Source organism: Squalius cephalus (genome assembly GCF_949319135.1).
Source record: "Squalius cephalus genome assembly, chromosome: 23".
Taxonomy (NCBI): domain Eukaryota; kingdom Metazoa; phylum Chordata; class Actinopteri; order Cypriniformes; family Leuciscidae; genus Squalius; species Squalius cephalus.
Window position 1 is genome coordinate 7,844,869 of NC_137144.1, and position 25,250 is coordinate 7,870,118.

At 38.1% G+C, this 25,250-nt stretch overlaps 1 protein-coding gene and 1 pseudogene across 4 annotated transcripts in view; both read right to left on the reverse strand.

Annotated features, from left to right (window-relative positions):
- Positions 1-9,657, reverse strand: part of wwp2 (WW domain containing E3 ubiquitin protein ligase 2) — a 56,564-nt gene extending 46,907 nt beyond the window's left edge. For all 3 annotated transcript variants that reach the window (XM_079860184.1, XM_079860182.1, XM_079860183.1), the window contains exons 1-5: positions 9,580-9,657; positions 8,755-8,856; positions 6,776-6,932; positions 5,249-5,370; positions 1,737-1,874 (exon numbers count right to left, since the gene is read on the reverse strand). In XM_079860184.1, coding sequence (XP_079716310.1) covers positions 1,737-1,874; positions 5,249-5,370; positions 6,776-6,932; positions 8,755-8,827 — 490 coding nt within the window. In that variant the 5' untranslated portion in view covers positions 8,828-8,856; positions 9,580-9,657. The remainder of the gene's footprint in view (positions 1-1,736; positions 1,875-5,248; positions 5,371-6,775; positions 6,933-8,754; positions 8,857-9,579) is intronic.
- A 3,531-nt stretch (positions 9,658-13,188) lies between these two features.
- On the reverse strand, positions 13,189-14,461 carry LOC307151635 (putative nuclease HARBI1; annotated as a pseudogene). The gene is made up of 2 exons: positions 14,455-14,461; positions 13,189-14,107 (listed from the first exon to the last, which is right to left on the reverse strand). The product of its transcript is annotated as a putative nuclease HARBI1 (transcript).
- Between the last annotated feature and the right edge of the window lie 10,789 nt (positions 14,462-25,250).

Consider the following 25,250-nt stretch of genomic DNA (forward strand, 5'->3'; position numbering starts at 1 on the left):
TATTCGAGTCTGATTCTGCCTTGCCACCTCTGATTTACAATTTTTTGAGTCTGACACTGTTTTTCCATTTTTTTATCTGAGTCTGATACTGCCATCTCTGTTTTACTATTTTATATTTGAGTCTGATACGGTTTTGCTACACCTGTTATAAGGCTGCCCTTAGCTTTGCTGTGCTTATTTGTGTTGTTATGCAGGTTTTATTTTCTTTTAATTTTGCTGTTCTCTAAAGCACTTTGGTCAGCCAGTGGCTGTTGTAAAATGTGCTATGTATAAATAAAATGAACTTGAACTTGAATAACATTTTCCATAAACCTTGAGTTTTTATAGCTATCATGAATTATGAATACATAAATATCACAAAAAGACCAAAAACATACATTGACAAAATAAATTGGGACCAATTTTTATATTACTGTAATATTGTTTGAGTGTTTGTCTATATATACTGTTTTTCTGTTACATTTTCTCACTTAGAAAAGACATGCTGTAAAAAGGTCCAGACCTTCTGTCGTGAGTCAAAGGTCTTGCTATGTAAGACTAGTTAACGCTGCATTAGAGGGCAGACCGGGTTAGTTCTCACACGGGGAACTTGTCAGCAGCTGCCATAGCACTTCTCAGGTTGGGGTTGTCACATGCAGTTGTCACTGTTATGTCCTAATTACATTTTCTGCTCAAAATAATGCTTATATATTTGTGCTGTTTAACTAAATGTTTTGCTATAGAATTGTTTTATTTCAATTTGGCTAAAAAGCAATAATAGGCTACTGAATGGCAGGTTCCATTGTGAGAACGTACTCATCATCTACAGTAGTTATATAGAGTTAGATATAAAAAAAAATTAATAGCAAGTTGAGGGTTTAGCAATGGGAAGGTTTTGAAGGTGAAATCTCAACCAACCCTTCCAGGAAAATAAAAACGCTTTTGAAAATAAATCTTGAATGAATGAATCTCAAAGTTTAAAGACAACTCTAGATCCATTAAATGCACATTCTCTGTATTTCTCTACTCGTGGCTTCAAATAAACATTAAATTGTTATATGTTGACTGATTGTGCTCTATAACATGCGTCGACATTGCAGCACACACCTTATGCTTCAAAGAGTAGTTAAGAGTAAGTCTCATGAATCTTTTTACAAGCTAGAGATGGTCATTCAGTAACTAAACTCGCTTTCCTGAAGCTCAAGCAGTAGAGCGTGGCGCTAGCAACGCCAATGTCAAGGGTTCGATTCCAGGGAAAGAAAGAACGGATCAAATGTAAATGTGTACCTTGAACACAACATAAGTCACTTTGGATAAAATGTTCTGGCAAATGCATAAATGTAAATGTAAACTCACAATATCAGTCTTTTTACAGTAACAGAATCAATTTAGTACCTGTCTCTAACTGAATGCTTTGTGCTTTCCAAAGCAACTTGCTCCTAATCAAAAATGAGTTTGTGTGAGTCTGAACAGATTAGGTTTGTGAGTGGTCAATAGACCCACTGCCCTCCTGGGCTCTGTTTGTCAGTTGTGAGTACACAGAGGAGAAAAGCCCTCTTGTGAGCATCCGCTTGGTCAAACGCGACTCTTTCCATACCAACCCCTCTCACCACAACCTCCTCTATTCCTGCAGTTAGTTTAGGTGGAGTCACAGCCAAGGCTTTGCAAACTCATGAATGTGCATTTGTTCATGTGTTCTGTGTGTTCTACGAGTGTTTTCTATGAAGTGTGCATGTGTGTCTGTGAACAGGACTTACTGTCTGAGGCAGCATTGCCATTGGGCAGAGATCCTAGATCAACAACCAGGCCGTCCAGACAGACGTTGAGCTCACCTCCTGCTACAACCGAGCCTTTGTTCTCGGTTTGTAGAACCAGACTGAGCTGAACATTCTCCACTGCCAGTCAAAGAGAGAGAGAGAGAGAGAGGAGAGAGAGAGAGAGAGAGAGAGAGAGAGAGAGAGAGAGAGAGAGAGAGAGAGAGAGAGAGAGAGAGAGAGAGAGAGAGAGAGAGAGAGAGAGAGAGAGAGAGAGAGAGAGAGAGAGAGAGAGAGAGAGAGAGCTTTAGTGCTGGTAGATACATTTGTGTTTTTGTTTTTTTATTAAAAACCTAAATATTCAACTTACATTCATGACATTTTATTTGACAGACTCATTGTTTTGGCAAAACACTCACTGGTTCATATTTTGTGTTTTAAAATAGCAGGGAAGAAGCAAAGCTGGTTTAAAAGGGGAGTTTTCAGCTGTTCATTGAGATTTCATTCAATCCCACATTAGCCTTTACATGTCTTCGAACCATAGAAAATAATCATGTATTTCTGACACTGCGATCTGTTGAACACATGCTGACATAATAATCTTGTTCAGACACATTGGTCAGAACCTTATATAACAGCAAATATAAAAAACTGTATCTCTCTTTATCTAGTCTCTCTTTTTAAGAAAGTAAAAGAACAGTTCAATCAAAATTAAAATTATGTCATCATTTACACTCATGTCATCTAAACTTGTACGAAGTTCTTCTGTGCAACAATAAAGAACATCTTTGAAGAATATCCTGTCTTGTAAATGTAAAAAAAATATATGTATATGTATATACATATACTGCTGCTTCTCTGCACGTTTGACAGGAACTGTGATTTGAATCTAAATATAATCTTTTTTTTTTTAAGCAAACCCAGCTGTCTTCTGCTAGACAGACAAAAGTTCAAGAATTTCTCTGAACAATGTGAAGCCCACAGCTGACTCAGAAACAACTTTACCAACTTGACCAAAAACACAGGACTAAAATTGCGGAGTGACTCTGCTGAAAGTCAAACCTCAAATGTTCAGGAAAAACACTGCACTGAGCGGAAAGGAATTCATACAGACCTATGCAAAATCTTTTGGCCAGTAGTGTCAAAAGAACCAGGAATGCAAAAGTATTAATAACAGGGGGTCACAGTTGGAGACACTTAATATTCAAAAATATTATTGATCAGATTATTGATCTGAACAACAGCCGAAAAGCATCATTTTCCTGTTTATCACTGTAAAGCTGCTTTGAAACAATCTGTATTGTATAAAGTGCTATAGAAATAAAGGTGACATATTTTAAATAAGACCTGTTTTGCTTTAATGTCAGTTACAAGGAGTTATAAAAGATCTGAGGTGATCAGCATTGATTTTAACCTTAATATTACGGCTGGGGAAAAAATACTTGTTTAAATTTTAAAATTAAAATTTACTGTTTAAATGTTTAAACTGTTTAAAATAATGACCACAATTAACGCAGAATCTGTATGCTTTCAGTTCTAATGTTGAATGGCTATAATTTCTTATTTTATCCCCATAAAAAAAATAAAAAAAAAAATTATATATACAGTGAGGAAAATAAGTATTTGAACACCCTGCTATTTTGCAAGTTCTCCCACTTGGAAATCATGGAGGGGTCTGAAATTGTCATCGTAGGTGCATGTCCACTGTGAGAGACATAATATTTAAAAAAAATCCAGAAAATCAGGTCATTGACCAGCTCCTCCCTCGGACTGGGGCTCCATGCAAGATCTCACCTCGTGGGGTCTCAATGATCCTAAGAAAGGTGAGAAATCAGCCCAGAACTACACGGGAGGAGCTGGTCAATGACCTGAAAAGAGCTGGGACCACCGTTTCCAAGGTTACTGTTGGTAATACACTAAGACGTCATGGTTTGAAATCATGCATGGCACGGAAGGTTCCCCTGCTTAAACCAGCACATGTCAAGGCCCGTCTTAAGTTTGCCAATGACCATTTGGATGATCCAGAGGAGTCATGGGAGAAAGTCATGTGGTCAGATGAGACCAAAATAGAACTTTTTGGTCATAATTCCACTAAACGTGTTTGGAGGAAGAAGAATGATGAGTACCATCCCAAGAACACCATCCCTACTGTGAAGCATGGGGGTGGTAGCATCATGCTTTGTGGGTGTTTTTCTGCACATGGGACAGGGCGACTGCACTGTATTAAGGAGAGGATGACTGGGGCCATGTATTGTGAGATTTTGGGGAACAACCTCCTTCCCTCAGTTAGAGCATTGAAGATGGGTCGAGGCTGGGTCTTCCAACATGACAATGACCCGAAGCACACAGCCAGGATAACCAAGGAGTGGCTCTGTAAGAAGCATATCAAGGTTCTGGCGTGGCCTAGCCAGTCTCCAGACCTAAACCCAATAGAGAATCTTTGGAGGGAGCTCAAACTCCGTGTTTCTCAGCGACAGCCCAGAAACCTGACTGATCTAGAGAAGATCTGTGTGGAGGAGTGGGCCAAAATCCCTCCTGCAGTGTGTGCAAACCTGGTGAAAAACTACAGGAAACGTTTGACCTCTGTAATTGCAAACAAAGGCTACTGTACCAAATATTAACATTGATTTTCTCAGGTGTTCAAATACTTATTTGCAGCTGTATCATACAAATAAATAGTTAAAAAATCATACATTGTGATTTCTGGATTTTTTTTTTTTAGATTATGTCTCTCACAGTGGACATGCACCTACGATGACAATTTCAGACCCATCCATGATTTCTAAGTGGGAGAACTTGCAAAATAGCAGGGTGTTCAAATACTTATTTTCCTCACTGTAACTATAGAACCAATTCTTAATGCGAATGTGAACGCCATCAGCGTTTCTCACAGGTTCACGTTTAAAGTTTGTGTAGAGAGAATGGTGTCGTCTTAGCGGCCCCTAATTTAATAACAAATGATCGTTGCGACGGAAGCGAATCAATCATAACTAACTTTAGCTGGAAAATAACTTTATTAAAGAACCGCTATAAAGCCAAAACAATCTTAACTTAAATTATACGTTTATCTCTGTAAAGCTGCTTTGAAACAATCTACATTGTTAAAAGCGCTATATAAATGAAGATGACTTGACTTGACTTGACTTGTTATCAGTAATACTGGGCTTCATTCATAGAACTTAGTGAAAAAAGACACCATTAAATATATATTTAAAATACTGTCTGTGGCAAGCAGGACCTCACGGAGGAGCTTCGGAAGTATAAAAAGAGGAGCGACGACAGTGAAGGAAGAGAGAGGAGCAGGCCTGGACTATTTAAGTTATGCTTTGTTTATCTTTTACCTTCGTTTTGTTTTTGTTTATTTTGGATTAAAGTTTTGAAATGTCCGCTGGTTCCCGCCTCCTTCTTCCCTTATCAATGAACCTTGTTACACTGTCTCTGTTGTTTCAACATTAACTTGGAGAATCAATGTAAAAATATATTTATGGAGATTTTATATTGTGATGACAACTTACTCTTGCCATCATGTGTTCGTAGAGTGTCCAGTAAGTCAATGGTGGCACTGCCCAGAAGTTCCTTCCTCAAAGTGTGACAACTCCACAACTTCAGATCCAAACGACTCTGAGGAGTCACGTTCCTGTAAAATTTTAATTAATAAATAAATATATATAAATATATATATAAATATATATATATATATATATATATATATATATATATATATATATATATATATATATATATATATATATATATATATATATATATATACATATATATATATACAGTACAGGCCAAAAGTTTGGACACATTACTATTTTTAATGTTTTTGAAAGAAGTTTCTTCTGCTCATCAAGCCTACATTTATTTGATCAAAAATACAGAAAAAAAAAAATTATATTGTGATATATTATTACAATTTAAAATAATTGGATTTCAAATTATTATACTTTAAATTATCGTTTATTTCTGTGATGCAAAGCTGAATTTTCAGGATCATTACTCCAGTCTATCACATGATCCTTTAGAAATCATTCTAATATGATGATTCATTATCAAAGTTGGAAACAGTTCTGCTGCTTAATATTTTTTCATAACCTGTGATACTTTTTTAGGATACTTTGATGAATAAAAAAAAGAAAAAGAAAAAAGAAAAGAAAAAAAAAGAAGCAAATGTTTTCAAGATAGAAATCTTTTATAACAACAATATACACTACTGGTCAGTAATTTGGGGTCAGTAATTTTTTTCTTTATTTTTTTAAAATAAATCAATAATTTTATTCTGCAAGGATGTGTTAAATTGATAAAAAAGTGATAGTAAAGAAGATTTATATTAAAAAAAAAAGTTTTTATTTTGAATAAATGCAGTTCTTTTTAACCTTTTATTCATCAAATATATTAGGCAGCAGAACTGTTTCCAACACTCATAATAAATCAGAATATTAGAATGATTTCTAAAGGATCATGTGATAGACTGGATGTCACATGTGACACTGAAGACTGGAGTAATGATCCTGAAAATTCAGCTTTGCATCACCGAAATAAATGATAATTTAAAGTATAATAAATTGAAAACCAATTATTTTAAATTGTAATAATATATCACAAAATATTACATTTTTTTCTGTATTTTTGATCAAATAAATGCAGGCTTGATGAGCAGAAGAAACTTCTTTCAAAAACATTAAAAATAGTAATGTGTCCAAACTTTTGGCCTGTACTGTATATAAATATATATATATATATATATATATATATATACACACATATATATATAGTTCTCAAGTGGACCATGATTATGGCTAAACACAGTCCCCTAAAACTGGAAGGGCTTTTTAGAAAAGATTTTAAGAGATGTAAATTAAAAACAAACCAAAAGGTAGAACACAACCAACTCAGAAAAGCAGATTTCTTCACTTTACTGATTACAGAGAGCAATTCCAATGGTCTTAGGTAATTATTTGTTATTTTTACAAATTGTATACTTAAATGAGAAATGAAAAAAGTAACATATATATAAACTTAGTCATGTGATGCCTTACAGGGTGAGGTCTTCATTCCACTGCAGCTCAAGGTGTCCAGTGCGTTTGCCTGTTTTCTTCGTTTCACTGGTCAGACCGTCAGCGGTCACTTCCACAAATGAACTCAGACGAGAGTGACGACTGGGGAGCTTAGGAGACTGAGGCTTAGCAGACAGCACTGTCAAATGAGTAGAACAGAAAAACACCAAACATTATTCAAAATTTCAATGAGAAATTGTGCATTTCACTGTGATCCAAATCATTACAGAGCCATTCATCTCATATCATATTCACTGTTATTAAACTTACAACATACCAGAAATAACAGACCAGGTAACATATCCAGGGCATTTTGGGGGCCCTAAGCAGATTTTCAAAATAGGTCCCATGTAAAGTTTCACCTAACCGCTCCCATGCCCCAATGTACACAACATACGTCCTACACTGACACCTCATTGTAAAGTGTAATCAGAATACTTATCTTTAAACATACTAGAAAAAGAATAAACTGCTGAGTAATAATACCATTTTTGTAGCGTGAATTACCAATGTAAATACAATAAAACAATACACATTGATAAAAAGTATATAGTAAACAAATGTTTCAAACAGATTAAAGTGCAAAAGTACACAACTATAAAGAACAATTATAAAGAATGAGAATATTTTCAATCAATATATATAAAAATATTTTCTGAACTGGCATGTTTAGTCCAGAAAGTTGCACTGCTTTGTGTACAGGGGTAATTTGAATAACTACTGTTTTTCTGCTGTTCCATATACACCACCTACTGTCAGAGTGTGAATGTGCAATTTCATTCAACTAAAATCTGAACAATTCAGAAGGCGTCTAGAATTATTCACTGAATTTTTAAGTGCCCACGATAACAACACTGTGCATTTTCAGTGCTGCAATATATTATAAGGTGACAGTGACACTGTTGTAACAAAAGCACAGCGTCTTCAAATAACAGCAGTCCTGAAATGCTGAACTGAACCGATAAGACACGCTGCAGCAACCACCATTTCAACAAATGTATATCTTGTCAAAATGCAGTACCTTATCTTGCTCCTTTCTTTCATCTTTTTCCTCTTTTCTGCACCAGATTGATTGTGGTGCCTCTTTATTTTAAAACATTAATGCACAGAGTGATACGAGCAAACTTTATCAAAGTTATTTATACCAAGCAAACTGTGGCCATGTAGGGCCGGCTCTGATAACAATAATAAATTCATAACAAACTGCTTCCTTTATTATATCACTTTTCTCAAGAGTAGAGAACGTTTATGAAAAGTTTCAGCATACAAGACATATTACTGCTTAGAGGCGGTTAATGGACAACAGATTTATATCAATAATTACTAAGTGGCATGTGGCAATGACTATGATTCCGGTAACACTTTATTTGAACATTCTGTTGACTATAAGTAACTTTGCAACTACATGCCAACTAACTCTCATTAGAGTATTAGCAGACTGTCTGCTTCATATCTGCTAACACTTTGTGATGTTCCCCGAACAGACATTCTACTGACTATAAGTAACTTTGCAACTACATGTCTTCACTTATTCTAACCCAAACCCTACCAGTCTACTAGTACTCTACTAACACTTTAATGAGAGTTAGTAGACATGTAGCTGCAACGTTACTTATAGTCAACAGAATGTGTTAAAGGGACCATCAAAATAAAGTGAAACCATGATTCCAAGGTGGCAAAAACATTTATAATTTTAATTGCTGTACCAGGAAATGTGAGTAATGTGTCCTGACATGAACGCTCATAGTTGGACTAGCAGTTATGAAGTAAATTATTCAGCACACATCACCCTCTAGAGGAAACACTGCAAAGTGCAAAAACACATGAAGCTCTGATGCTGAAGTTGATGCGTCATATGAGCTGATAAATCCCATCAAAATGATCAGTTCCAGATCAGTCATTTACAGTGCACAGTGCTGATGTTAACACAGGCTGGATCCAGAAAAAGCAGATTTTCTTACCTTTCAAGGTCAACTGTGATTTCTCTGTGGCCTGAACGTTGGCAAACTGAGACACACTGGCAGCTGCCATCATCACATCACATCACATCACAGATCACAGCCCTGAAACACACACACACACATTCATCATCACTCATATTCACTCATCTACTGTGAAATATAATCAGACGATAATAAACCATAGACGTGTGCGTTTACTGAGAGCTTCATCTAGCATTAAAACTCACAGTGATCATCTGAGCACCTCACACACACAAACACACACACACACACACACACACACACACACACACACAAATATTACAGTTTAATACAGGAAGATTTTACTTAAACTGTCAAAGCATTAAAAAAATGTTAGGAGGGTCAACAGTAAAGCCGGGTTGTATGGTTTATAAACCAAAAATATGGTTTATAAACGGTGTCATGATACAATCTGTGAATATCCGAGTCTGACAGCTTCATAGGTCAGAAACGATTGTGATGATCAGACACAAACAAACAGTAATCATCTGACGCTAACTGTTCGGTATGTACATCAGGGTCGGATGATTATAAACACATTTCTTTTCGCCTCCGAATTAGACATCAGAAAGACTCAACCGAATATAATTTCTGCAGCTAATAAAGATTTATGATCATTTATAATCTTAAGTTTAATGCATGTGTAAGACAGTGACGATGTTTGACTAGCTGCACATCATTTATAGAGAAAAGTAACAATATACTTGAAATCGTCAAGAACCACTATAAAAGCGAGCAAGTTAATGTGGAATTTAAACGTTTTCTGTCAATAATAACAGAGACAATAAATGTTTTAATCCCTACCTTTTATCTGCCGTGAGACTGTGGATCGCTAACTGTCATTTCCGCTTTAATGTCATGGTCATGTGACTCTCAGACGAGCGCCGCGGTGAATTGTGGGTCCGGATGCTCCATACCATCAATGTGTCAGGGGTGCGTTTTCTGCTCACAAAAGTGAAGTAGCCTACATTTATGTAAAATGTAAAAGATTTTACCAAACCAGGCTCATAAATATTCACACATGTTCACAAATTGAATGTATGGCATACACTGCTGATCAAATGATTTAGAACACCTAAATGTTTTGAATTGTTCACAGTTTAATGTAGGCCTACTTGGATTAAAACCATAGACTGTAAAAAATAGATTAAAACACATAACAGTATAGCATTCTTTCTAGGAGGTAGGCTAGGCTATGTGTTTTCTTGCTTTAGATTAGGATGAACCCTTGACCAAATAGGCACAGATGTAGTCGAGACGCATAAACTACTTAGACTAGTCTTACAAGTTAGTTAATTTTTTTCTGGTTATAACTTTTTTTAAGTGAGTCACTTAAACAGGTTGGTCTAATTTGGATCCGAAAAGTAAGTCTGATTACCCTTTGGCTAACTGCAAGTTGGTCAGCCTAGTTCTTAGACTTAACATAGTGACTGTTTAACTGGCCCCAGATTCTCCAAAACCCAGACTAATACCAGACCCACTGAAATGCAGATCTAGACCAAGGTCTTTTGTAGAGCCCCAAACCGAGACCAATTACATGTTGATCCAAGAAACAAGCAGTCAATTTTAATGAACTAAAATACAGAAATTATTGTTGCATTCATTTAAAATATATATTAAGTTTTCATTGTTTCCACTTTTTCACATATTGTTATTGTTTCCAGCAAAAAAGGTGTTGAATACAATCATGTTCGGGGAGAGTGGGGACGGTTGCAACACTTTTTGCTTTTTCTTTGAGTTTCTCGGAGACTGTATTGGAAAGACAAAATTTTAATACAATAAACCCACATCTGTGAGCTTCCCACCCACACTGCTGCAACATGTGAATATATACTTATATAAATGTTGCAACTGACCCCATAACAGGGGACAGTTGCAACATTCATTAAAATGTAATAAAATCATTCTTTAACATCGTTTTCAAATTTATTTATTTTACTTGTGCACAGACTAAAGAAAAAGACTAGTAACGGGGGGGGGGGGGGGGGGGGATTTTGATTTAATAATAAGGGACTGAAATTTAATAATACTTCTGTAAACTTCTGTGAAAGCTTACTGGACTGTGTGCGTTTAATTTTGCAAAAATATATTCTTATATTCTTGCGAGGTTATGTGGCAAATGCGTCAGACCACAGTCAAGTCAAGTCAACTTCATTTATATAGCGCTTTTAACAATACAGATTGTTTCAAAGCAGCTTTACAGTGATAATAGGAAATTACAGTAACAGAGATTGTTTTGGCTTTACAGCAGCTCTAGAATAAAGTTATTGTCCAGCTAAAGTTGGTTTTGATTAGTGTCCTGCCTTTATGCTTCACTATGTTTGCATCAGAACAGAGCAACACTGGTGTGCATTTCCTCTTTTGTGGCATAGGCTACTGAAAACAGATCAAATGTAAGCCTGTATGTCTGATTCTTACTCAAAAACTGTTTACTTAAATAAAAAAGGGGAGATACCTGACTATTAACCAGGGTTGTTTATTAATACATACAATTATAATTTTATGTTATGTTATGACAAGGTTTTGCATCAATGTTGTGATAAAGGGACAGTTGCTACACTGACAGCCATGACAAAACTTGCTAGCTTGACACAATACTGTAGATTTTAACACATGCTAGCTATGCCTTTTAGAAGCTAAGAAAACATGATTAAAATGATATGAATTTACAATGCTTCACGCACAAAGTTTAGACAGTATGACAAAAAGATCTGATCATAAAAAAAAAATACTTTTTTAAATTCAAATTAATTTTTATCAGAAGGAAGGTCACATGTGGCTGCTTTCTTACTAACTGAGAAACTAACTGAGCGTGTGTAATATGAATATCATCTCTAGCTCATTCCAGATTTGAAAAAAAAAAACAGTGTCATATTTATTCCAGGCTTTTAGAAAGAAAGAAAGAAAGAAAGAAAGAAAGAAAGAAAGAAAGAAAGAAAGAAAGAAAGAAAGAAAGAAAGAAAGAAAGAAAGAAAGAAAGAAAGAAAAAGAAAGAAAGAAATGTCATATGTGTATTTGGAAGCTGAATGATTCTGGATATCTAAACAAAATAACAAGGTTCTGACAAAATGATAAATGCTGCAGTATATTTAAAATATATATATATATATATTATTTATTTATTAAAAATGATTTATTGGCCTACTCAGAAATACACAAATGCCTTTTTTAAGTCACTTGTCACCACCTACTGCTGTAACAATGTGATTGATACAATCTTTATTTGAAGCTTCAAGTTACTTTCAAAAGTATTTGTTGTTGATTCTCAAGCTGTGGTTGTTCCAGAGGAAGTCAGTTTTAATAAAAAAACAAAAGAAAAAAAAAGGAGAAGTGAATAACAGCCTAGGGCAGAGTCACCAAATGATCAGGACAACACCTGGCGGGGGGAAAACAAAGAAAGCCAAGGTGGTCAATGGTAAACAAGTATCAATAACCAGAAAGCAATCAGTAATAGTTGGTCAAAGAGGTTAGGTGAGTTCACAGTCGAACACTGCAGAGAAGTGACAGCGGCAGAGAAACAACTACTGGAGAGATAGGCAGGGTAGAAGCAGAGAAAGCATCAGACGCTCATCGCTGCAGCTTCGCCTAGACCCCCTGTGCCAGCTATGTAGCTCAATATCATCAACTCTCCGTCTGTGCCCTGGGATCCTTCGGCTCCAACTCCGTCTGTCGTCACCAGGATGTCATCAGCCACATCTATGCCTTGGTTCCTCACTCCGCCGTGGGCTGTCATCCCTGCTGTGCTCTGGGTCTGTGGCATCGGGCACTCCCCATTATCACCACCGGGGTTTCATCTTTCAAAAATGGCTTTCTGAAACCCAGATTAAGTACAGATTACTAACACCTGGACTATGGAGTCCTGAACTAAAATAAACTAGGTTAATTTAAAACCACCTGTGCAGATCTGTATTAGCCGGATGGAGTTTGCCTATAAAACATGGAATGAACCATGAAAAGCTTAAAAGTAGTTAAGCTACAGTAGTTATTTTATATATCCAGGTGTTGTGGATTAATGTAAAAATAAACCTAAAAAAAAAACTGCTGCTGAAGCCCGAAGAGAGAGATTTAGGACTGGCGGAGGACCTGCAAATAAAGAAGCTGATATATATATGAACTTGTCTTGTTTTAAGGAGAAAGTCATATGAAGGCTGGCTACTGAATTCCATGAACGTTGAAGTATCTTAAGGAGGAGCATGAAATGAAGATGAAGATACTGCAAGTAGAACTGGAGATGAAGATGAAAAAGAGCAGTCTCTCAAAGGTCACATCAGTACATAAATCTGTGAAATAAATATTGTTTCTGTAACATACCAGACAAAATATCCATATTACTTTTAAAATATTTTTTTTTTTGCTTATTACATGTGAGAATGTATCAGATCTGAGAGGGTTGAAAAGGTAAACAATGTAAATCTATTTAAAGTGGCACAACGCAAAAGCAGATCTGTATGCATGTCCTTCTCCATGGTCTGATAGAAATGGTGGCACATCTGGATTGTCATCTTCTTCTATTGGGGGATCTGGGCATCCCTGCTGTTCAATGATGATAGTGCAGCATCTTCTTGGTTTGAACCAAAGTGTTTTCCGAAGGCACTGACAGTGACTCTTCCAAACACCAAACATGCTCTCTACTAGACCCCTAGTGCGCTGATGAGCCTGGTTGTAGTGCCATTGTTCAGCTGTTGTTGGGTGCAAGTATGGTGTAAACTAAAGATTCTTCTGAGCATACCCACTGTAACAAAGCAATATTCCATGATGATCTCCTCTACAAACTGAGTGTGATAAGTTGAGGAAAATCCGGGAATCATGAGTTGCACCTTTCCAATGTGCAACAATATTTGAAAACTGCAATTGGGGAGTGCACATACCTTGGACATTTATGGAAAACCAATTCTTTCGGTTCCAGTATTCCCAAGCATCTGGAGTTGAGGGACATTTTATGGGAATATGGGTTTCATATGCAACCTGAGTCCTGGGAAGTTCCCATATTCATAGGATTGTACCTTGTGGTTAGCCTGGGTTGAAGCTTCAGGGAAATTTATGTAATGTGTTCTTAATTCACAAATGGCCCTGCATACTCTGTGAATGACTTTACATATTGTTGATTCACTGACACCACATAAATCCCCAGTTTCTCGGTGAAAGGTGCCACATGCCAAAAACCTTAAAGTTATGAGCACCTGCAGACAAACTGGAACAGGCTGTCCTCTTTGAGTCAGAGATGAAAACCTGGGTTCTAAAAGTGAAATAATCTCCGTTGAATATACTTTATGCATACGAAAACGATCTTGAAAACTTATTTCATCAAAATGTTGCAATGGGTCACTTCTGTCTGCAAGAACGAGTTCAAGTAATGTCTTCTTTGACAAACAACCTTAATCTGAAGTTAAACCTGCCTCCTGGTAGGTTTAATTTAAGCCTCAATTTAGTTCTGGAGTAGCTCTAGTCTTCCTCCAGGAAATCACCTTATTAAACTATGTACTAAACTAAGTCTAAGTCTAAACTAATCTAATCTGAAGTAGGTTTCAACAGTTCGGTAGTTGCCTTTACATGAAGAGAGCTACTGTTCTGGTTATAGCAATAGGGGTGTTCCAGTATCGGAGTTAGAAGATGGTTAACCATAGTTCCAGTAGTACTTCCCCCTTTAGATGCCTTCAGTAAATGCTTCATGGTTTGCACCAGACATTCTGCCAGACAGATGTATGGGTTGGAAAGAATATGTTTTCGTTCAGGAATTTTTCTATCTCTTGGGACACTAACAATGACGAACTGTTCTGGCTGTCCATAATGTGAAAACAACTCTCTCAGGATTTGGAGGGTCAAGTAATCAAGGGAATTACTGGTTTCACTGGCCATTCAGAATGTGCATGCACAGAAGCGAGCAGCATCTTCATCTCAACAGGTCCCACAAAATCTAGATTCACTCTTTGCACTTGGGTGCATCATTCTCTTTCTAGCAAAAGAAGATCAGGGGAATAAAATGCTGACTCCTTCTCTGAGAGATTGGAGTTCAATTCCCACAAGGAGTGGCACATAAAAAAAAAGACTGAACGAGACAGCATTGACCCAGTTGATGAGTCTCCAGGCCCCAAAAATGTGGAATGCATATCAAGCAGCTGCCATCTCCTCTCCACAAAGTGATCCTGACAGATATACTCCAGACTCTAGGTGCCCAGTCGTATCAACCCAGGTCTGCCGATTCTACTCAACCAGATGCTCAGTATCTGAGTGGGTATCAGAGTTACTTTCGTTCTGACCCAAGATTGCCTGCACTGGAGAAATTCAATGGAAATCCTGGGAGGTGTTTTCCTGCCTAGACTTCAAACTTAGCTTCACTGCAGAGTCGTCTACATGATCTCTTTGCTCACAGGAAGGGCGCTGGACTGGGCAACAGCCCTGTGGAAGCATCAATCCTCAGTTACCAGCAGAGACCTGCTTATCATGAAGATCAGGCCATGTCGACTGAGGATGAGCTGGCCACCACAGAGCCAGTTACCGATCTTGAGGCCATGATATTGATGTCGGTCCAAATTGATTGAAGGTGGGGACATGGCTACAACCCTGCCTCCCTCAAGCACCATTTACTTGGGAGTTTTTGGACCTCACAATCCTTTTACAGCCCCCCTGGTGGTAAGCCCAGAGGAACCTATGCAGCTGGGGAGAACTAGACTCTGCTTATTGTGTAGAAACGGGTCACTTTTGAGCCAACAATCCTGTCCTTGAGATCAATATTTTTTTCCGAAACCAGCTGCATATAGTGTCCTAATTCTTGAGATTTATAGACTGCGCACTCACTGAGCAGCTTGGAATTCACTGCCCCTTGACTGTCTTTCCTGGATAGGAGACCCTTGTGACCTAAACAGATGGGTCATTGCAAAATATCACAGAACTGAGAAGAGATCTCCTGAGTTACACTTAATCCTTGACTACCCTTGGCTTGTACTTCACAAACCTCAGATTGACTGGTCTTTAGGATTATTGATTGGATGGGGTTCTAATTTTTGGAATTATTGTTTGTCTTCCCATACCTCTCTCGAGCTATTGCCTGCCACTCCCAAGTTACTACTTGATGTCAGGGAACTGCAAACCAGACTGAGCTGACCCAATTCTTTCCCTGGAAAGACTTTCCTAGCTTGGGTTTTCAGCAAGACTAAAGCAACAATTCTTCTTCCCTATAGGCCCTATGACTGTGCCTTTGACTTGCTGCCAGGTACCTGTCCACCACAAGGTAGGATATTTTTTCTCTCTTCTCACACAGACAATGCCCTTTAGAAATCAATTAAGACATTGGGAACTGTGAACTACTGACAGTGAAACTGGCACTTGAGGAGTAGAGACATTGATTGGAAGGGCCAAAGGCCAAGGAAAGGCCAAACATCCATTTACCACAATTTTATGGACAAATTGATCTACCAGAGTCAGAGAACAACCCCGAGACCATTCTGCTGAGATCCAGTATCATGGCACCTGTCCATTGGGGAAGTGAAGTGACAGTTAAGCAGCGACAACCCAATGTAGGTAATAGCCTTCCAGGACATCTGTTTGTTCTTCTGTAATTCGGTGCACTCTATGTTACATTAGGGCCATGTTTCCCTCCCTGGGTCACCCTGGAACCACAAAGATTTATCATCCAGAGATGGGTCTGGTGGTTGAATATGTTCATTACATTCGCGCGCTCAATATATATGTCTCTGATTGGCTACACTGATCAGCGCTTCAAAAACATGTTGTCTTCACCGAGCGCTTACACAGATACACACGGAACTACAGAGCACTACAGAGCCTTTATAACACCAACCGAGACACCGCCAGCTCCACTTACCGCTCCAGAAAACCCCATAACCAGTTCGGCCTCATCTGTGAACCCATTAGCGTTTCCAGAAAAAATTGACAGAAGCCCAGCTAAGTGTAAGAGATTTCTGTTACAGTGCTTCCTTTTTGTCAATCAACAGCCCACTTTGTATCCTACAGACTCAAGCAGAATCTCATTTGTGTGTTCGTTGTTTGGAGAGAGGATGGATCAACATTCCATCTTGAAGCAAAAGGATCTGGAGGAATATTTGAATGCTACTGATCCCGATCTGACTTCTGACTTGTGATGTATATATATAAACATCATAAAATACATTAAATCTGTATTTTTGTCAGAGGTTAGAATTTGTTGTAATTGTTGTTGTTGTTGTTGTTTGAGGTCTTTTAAAATATCTTTTTTGCAATAATGCCACACAGCACTGGGATCAACTAAGTGGAAAGACTCTCACTTAGTTACTAGAAAAGCAGATTCAACAAAATGTCTGGAAACCTTCTAAAAAATCCTGATGGAGATGATCGTATGGAACACTGGGAGTTAACAGAAAATGGAGGCAATGAGTGGCGGTCCGAGGATATGCCGGGGGACTGTGGACACACTTACAATGATGAATCAATTAACTTGCTAGAAGAGGGTTATGTCCCCGAAAATGTAGATATTGCACAGCCAGCTGTCAGTGTTGAGGACTGGTACTGTGGTTGAACAGCCTGTGGGTGCATTTATACGCTCACTGTGTCCCTACTTGATGAAAGCCAAGAGGTCATTGATGAATTTAAGCCGGATGAAGTGATCCTTGACCCAGACTGCGACGACTGCTCTTGTAGAAAGGTGAGCCACACATTCACAGACCATGGCCCGGGCCTACACTTCATCTCTTTTGAACATGGCGGTCAAGACACCAAGTATTGGCAGGGCTGGTTTTGAATGAGAGTTAAGCCCCGTTCACACCGCCAGCGATTTTGTCGCTGCATGTCGCTAGTCTCTGTACAGTGAAGTTGCTTGTGGGGGTTCCTAGTGCTGTCGCTCTAATGTTATTGGTAGACTGCACGTCTGAGCATATCTATAGAAAATACCATCACAAGTGTTATATAAAACTGAGATATAATTCTAATTTGACTAGGAATTGGTCTTAAAAGATTTAAAAGTAATATTATGCTGTTGGGAGAGTGTTGTTATTAACCACAGCAGTGCAGTGCATTAAATATTTAACTACATTAACAATCGATCAATCAACAAATTAAACTCACTCATACTGTCAATAGTTACTAAAACGTCATTCGAATTTGACAAATAATCCATTTTCTTGTCCCTTATAATCCACATAATGCAGGGGAAACTTTAAATTAAATTAAAATTAACTGCAGCAGTGCTGAAAACTTGCATCATAAAATTACAACACTCGAACTATAAATGTATGTTTCTTTTCCATGCATCATTTTATTATATCCATGTATGTGGTTACAGTCAAATAATAACAGTGAACTCGCCCTCGAACTCTTCTTTTTTTTTATTTTTTTTTTATTATTTCTTTTACAAAGAAGAAACAGCACTGCATTGAATACATTAACAACAACAACAACAACAATAATAAATATAGCTGCAAGCAGCAATTACCGGGGCCAAGCAGAATAAGACGACAAGACATGGCTGAAAGTGTCAGATCAACTGCAACAATGAGCAATTAAAGACATTTAAAGAGGATTTTAGATGAAATGGCTGAAAAATCATAGAAACAGTAATTAAAAATATGATTTAACTGATTATCACTTTCGACAAATAGGTGGCGCAGTTACAAAACTGATGTGATGTGGTCAGAGTGAAGTGACAATGACACATACAAAGTTTGGTGTCAATATATCATGGCATTGCAGAGATAAAGCCTGAATAGTGCTTTTAGCATCATGCCTCAACTTTGCTGCTGCGCTATACGAAAACGGTTTCGTCAATCGACACGAATTCCATAACTTTTAGTCGGCACAGTCTGGAGATGATATGATTCGATTTTGGTGAAAATCGGACAAACAGTCTAGGAGGAGTTCGAAAAAGTAGGTTTTAACTGAAAATCAAGATGGCGGACAGGAAGTTCGGCCAAATAAGGAAAACTTGGTATCTATGTTCTCGGCTTGACCCAGGGAATCTATTAAGACCAGTGTCATTTCAATAGCTAGATTTATTCAAAAGTTATTAGTCTTTTTGGGAAAAAAATTATAACTTTTGACCACTAGGTGGCGCTGTCTCTAAATATTTTGAGTACCTTCAGGGGATGGTGCTGATGGCACATTCTGAGTTTTGTAATATTACACCAATGCATTTGTTTAGTATAGCATTTTATTTCACAAAACTGTATTGAAGTCAATGGGAATTTCATGTTTTGTTCTGTTATAGCGCCACCAAAAGGCTCAGTTACACCATTTCTTTTATGTGTCCTCAGAGTGAGCCCATACATATGTGTGTCGATTTTGGTGAAAATATCTCTATTCGCTTTGGAGTTATAGACATTTATATGAAAAAACACGTAAAAAATGACTGACACATGACTTTGATTGGATTTTACTACCCCTTACTATCAATATTTTCGCATTTGGGCATTATCATTTAGTTAACAAGCTATGATTCCAAACTTCTGATGGTGGTTTCGTCTCGATCGGACAAACGGTTTCAAAGATATCGCCTAATGTTTTTTAAGCGCTAAATCACAACGCTACACAAACCGTAAGGCGAAACCTAGCATGTTTGGTATCGTGGGACTCGGCAACGATTCAGGAGTCTAATGAGATGAGTCTCGTGAAAATAAGTCGACCACACCCAAAGTTATAAGCATTTGAGAAAAAAAATTCACCACTACGTGCCGCTTTTCGTAACATGTTTCGTAGTTTCGTAACATGTCATGCGTGAATGTTCATGCATTCTTAAAATACAGCATTTTAGCACAAAATTCAAAATGGCCGACAGTCAAAATGGCCGATATGGTCAAATTGGATAGCAGTCGAATCAGCATGTTGCCCTGAATCTAACGAGACTAATTTTATGATTTTTGGACAAACTGTTCAGAAGTTATAAGCAAAAATATCAATTTTTCATATCTCCGGACCAGTAGGTGGCGCTGTGCCGAAACGCAGCATGTAGCCTCAGGTCATGCTTGTGAGTACATGTACCAAGTTTGGTCTGAATACGATAAACCGTTGCGGAGATACAGCCTTACAACTGTTTTTGCTAGCGCTACGTAAAATGTATTCGTGCGTTTATTGAAAACGGTTTGACGAATCAATTTGAATTCCATAACTTTTTGTCAGCACTACCTGATGATGATCTGGTTCAATTTTCGTGCAAATCGGACAAACCGTCTATGACGAGTTCGAAAAAGTAGCTTTTTTGGAAAATTCAAAATGGTGGCCATAGTTATATGACGGAAAATGACGTCATAGGGTGCAATTGAATCGGAATGAGCTCAGGAATCAGAGGAAAAAAGAATTTTGTTGATTGGCCTTACGGTTCAAAAGTTATTAGCAAAATAAAAGTGAAATTTTGGACAGGTGGTGGTGCTAGAGGGAATAACTTAGAAACACCAAAATTGGTGTATTTAATGTTGGGACTGTCCTCTATCAGAATGTCAAACCAAAACAACTTTCCCACAATCAGTTCTATGGGCTGCCATAGACTCCCAGTCGGAAAAATGAAGAATAATAATAAGAACGGGAACAGATACAATAGGTGCCTACGCACCTTCGGTGCTTGGCCCCTAATAATAATAATAATAAAAACAATAACTGACTCCTCAACAAGTAAGAAAAAACCGTACATAGTTCTTAAGAAACTTGTTGTTCTGTTATCAATGAGTTTAAAGGTTGTAAAGGCCCAAACATAAATTATCACATTCATCTAATCTTTCCTAACGATCTGCTAGCTGCCCACCCCATAAGCAGGTCGTCAAAAAAACGCGTCTCTGTAGGCAGCCTAGGCTCTGAGATCTGCACACAAAAACAATTGGTTTCACCAACCACTCAAAACCAAAATAAATAGTGTTCCAACCAATCACCGACAGGGGGTGGGTGTTGTGAGGTTTTGTGTTCTCTGACTTCGCGTGCAGCTGTGCACAAGCGCAAAACCTCACATCACCCACCCCCTGTCGGTGATTGGTGATTTCACTCGAGACAGTGACGTGAGCTCCACTGAAAAGTCTTCTTTCCTATTGGTTGTCGCTTGCGAAAATCGCTTCTCATTTGCATGAAGTTGAAATTTTTCAACTTTTGTCGCTTGTCTCTTGTCGCTTGACACGCCCACATTTTGTCGCCAACGGTCACTGTCGCTCGTGTCGCTGGAAGTCGCCAGCGCTCCATTGGAATGAATGGGATCGTGTCGCTTTGTCGCTGCGTGACGTTGGCGGTGTGAACGGGGCTTTAGTGGTAGCTCTGTTACCGTAGACCTCTAAACATCAATCAGAAAAAAATATATGATTGATTGCCTACAAAAAGATTTTCTCGCAACTTGCTTTTATTTTTGCACATGCTGTAATAAGTCAAGTCAAGTCAAGTCATCTTCATTTATATAGCGCTTTTAACAATGTAGATTGTTTCAAAGCAGCTTTACAGAGATAAACGTATAATTTAAGGTAACAGAGATTGTTTTGGCTTATAGCGGTTCTTTAATAAAGTTATTTTCCAGCTAAAGTTAGTTTTGATTGATTCGCTTCCGTCGCAACGATCATTTGTTATTAAATTAGGGGCCGCTAAGATGACACCGTTCTCTCTACACAAACTTTAAAGATCCTCCATAGGGAGAGACTAGTTGGCACTTCAGCACTGCGTTGTCATCGGGTCCAGGCGCAGGTCCTTCATCAGATCTGGATACGGCCTGGATCCGGCAGGCTGTGGGAAAACCTCGGGATAAACAAAAGACACTAAAATTAGCGTAGATGCCATTCTTCTTATGATGTAACGAGTACATCAGGATTTATGGGAAGTGTTCCCGGTTCCAGCTGACCTAATCTATGCAGCCTAACACTAAATTATAGAAGTCTATAATGTATTATGTGAATGCTAGGTCAAAGAGATGACAGAGTGTGTCTGCTTCCCGGACAATGTTAGGAAGACTGTTCCAAAGTTTTGGTGCTAAATAGGAGAAGGATCTACCGCCAGCAGTCGATTTTTATATTCTAGGTATTATCAACTTGCCGGAATTTTGAGATCGCAATAGACGTGACGGACTATAATGCGTTAAGAGCTCGCTCAAGTACTGCGGAGATAAACCATTTAGTGCTTTGTAAGTGATCAGCAATATTTTAAAATTGATGCGATGTTTAATAGGGAGCCAGTGCAGTTTTGACAGAACCGGGCTAATATGGTCATACTTCCTGGTTCTGGTAAGAACTCGAGCTGCTGCGTTTTGAACTAGCTGTAGTTTGTTTATTAAGCGTGCAGGACAACCACCCAGTAGAGCATTACAATAATCTAGCCTTGAGGTCATGAACGCATGAACTAACTGTTCCGCATTTGTCACTGAGAGCATATGGCGTAATTTAGATATATTTTTAAGATGGAAAAATGCAGTTTTACAGATACTAGACACATGACTTTCAAATGAGAGATTGGTATCAAAGAGCACACCCAGGTTCCTAACCGACGACGAAGACTTAACAGAGCAGCCATCAAGTGTTAGACGGTATTCTAGGTTATTACGTGAGGAAGTTTTTTGTCCAATAATTAGAATCTCTGTTTTTTCAGAATTTAGAAGTAGGAAATTATGAGTCATCCAATTTTTTATATCAAAATTAACGGCAACTATGCATTCCGTTAATTTTGTGAATTGGTAGGTTTCGTTTGGTTTTGAAGAAATATACAGCTGAGTATCATCGGCATAACAGTGAAAACTAATGCCATGTTTCCTAATGATATCTCCTAATGGTAGCATGTACAGAGTGAACAGCAGCGGTCCTAGTACTGAGCCTTGTGGTACGCCATACTGAACTTGTGATCGATGAGACATCTCTTCATTTACTGCTACAAACTGATAACGGTCAGATAAGTATGATTTAAACCATGCTAGTGCAATTCCACTAATGCCAACATAATTTTCGAGTCTATTTAAAAGAATGTTGTGGTCGATAGTGTCAAATGCAGCACTAAGATCGAGTAACACTAATAGAGAGACACAACCACAATCGGATGATAAGAGCAAATCATTTGTGACTCTAATGAAAGCTGTCTCGGTACTATGGTACGGTCTAAATCCTGACTGAAAGTCCTCGCAGATATCATTTCTTTCAAGAAAGGAACGCAGTTGTGAAGACACTGCTTTTTCTAATATCTTTGACAGATAAGGTAGATTCGAGATCGGCCTGTAATTGACTAATTCTGTAGGATCAAGTTGTGGTTTTTTAACAAGCGGTTTAATCATAGCCAGCTTAAAGGTTTTTGGTACGTATCCTAGAGACAAAGATGAATTAATGATATTAAGAAGAGGATCTATGACCTCTGGAAGTATTTCTTTCAGTAGCTTAGTCGGTATAGGGTCTAACATACATGTTGTAGATTTAGATGATTTAACGAGTTTAGTAAATTCTTCCTCTCCTATAGCAACAAATGAATCAAATTTTTCCTCAGGGAGACTACAATGCACTGCCTGATGCGATACTGTAGTAGACGGTTGCATAGTTATAATTTTCTCCCTGATATTATCAATCTTATAAGTGAAGAAGTTCATAAAGTCATTACTGCTGTGCTGCTTGGAAACTTCGGTGCTTGAAGCTTTCTTTTTCGTTAGTTTAGCCACCGTTTCAAATAAATACCTAGGATTATGTTTATTTTCTTCTAATAGGGTTGTAAAATAAGCAGATCTAGCAGCTTTTAAGGCCTCTCTGTAAGTAATCGAGCTCTCTTTCCATGAAATGCGAAATACCTCTAGTTTTGTTTTCTTCCAGTTGCGCTCCATTTTTCTGGCTGCTCTCTTAAGGGCCCGAGTGTGCTCGTTGTACCACGGCGTTGGACTATTTTCTTTAATCTTCTTTAAGCGCAACGGAGCAACTGTGTCTAAAGTGCTGGAAAAGAGAGAGTTAAAAGTTTCTGTTGCAATATCGAGTTCTTCTAAGCTATCCGGGATGCTGAGATGATGAAACTGATTAGGAAGATTATTAATAAAGCAATCTTTAGTGGCAGAAGTGATAGGTCTAACATATTTGAAACACGGAGTCGGCTTTGCAGCCTTGGCTAAATGAATTTTACACGAGACTAGATCATGATCTGAGATGTCATCGCTCTGCTGCAGAATTTCAACGGCATCAACATCTATTCCATGTGATAATATTAGATCTAGAGTATGATTACGACAATGAGTAGGTCCTGACACGTGTTGTCTAACTCCAATAGAGTTTACAATGTCTTTAAATGCCAAACCCAATGCATCTTTTTCATTATCGATGTGTATATTAAAATCACCAACAATTAGTACTTTATCTGCAGTCAATATTAATTCTGATAGAAAGTCTGCAAATTCATTGATAAAGTCTTTATGGTGCCCTGCTGGCCTGTATACAGTAGCCAGCACAAATATCAAACGTGATTTATCATTTATACTATATATTTTTACATTAAGTACTAACACTTCAAAAGAATTATATTTAAAACTTGATTTCTTAGTGGTTTTGAAAATATTACTATAAATTACAGCAACTCCTCCCCCTTTGCGTTTCAGACGAGGCTCATGTTTATAACAGTAATCTTGCGGGGTGGACTCATTTAAAGTAATGTAATCGTTTGGTTTTAGCCAGGTTTCTGTCAAACACAGCACATCTAGGTTATTATCTGAAATAATATCATTAACAATGAGTGCTTTTGAAGTAAGCGATCGAATATTCAGCAACCCAAGCTTTAGCATTTGCTCGTCTGTATTATAGCGTTTTTTATTTGTTGAACATCAATTAAATTTTTAACCTTAGATGGGTTTAAACGTTTTTTGGATTTCCAAATTCGGGGAACAGACACAGTCTCTATATGATGATAGCTAGGTGAAAGAGGCTCTATGTGATGGGATTTATCTGACCTGGGTGAGAAGCGAGAACGAGCGCGAAACACGAATTGCTTTACGGCAATTCGACATAAACACACACGCATGTATGATGTATTACCAGATTACCCACCTCGGTAGACATAGCTCCACATGATACAGTTGGCTTGCTCCGATCAAAACAAACGCACATGAGCAGCGGTAGAGAGGGGGAGGAGGCTGCCACAAGTGAGTTTTTTACGACCGTGTTGTGAAATATACGCCCCCCCCCCACAGCTGTAGGGGGAGCTCGTGGGGAAAACATGCGACAACAAAAGGGAAAATCAGCGAAGAAGTGACTAGAGTTCGCTAGAGTTGCCGAGTTCTCCTTTAAGCGGACACCACTTAGACAGCCAACCGTTAAGAGAACACAATCTACTAACTATCTCATCACTCCTGCGAACAGGAAGGGGGCCAGAGCAAATTACAGTGCTTGACATCGTACTTGCGAGTTCACACACCTCTTTAATATTAATTTTGGTGATCTCCGACTGGCGGAGTCAAACATCATTTGTGCCGACGTGGATAGTGATCTTAGAGAATTTACGATTAGCATTAGCCAGCACTTTTAAATTTGCTTTGATGTCAGGCGCTCTGGCTCCCGGCAAACATGTGACTATGGTGGCTG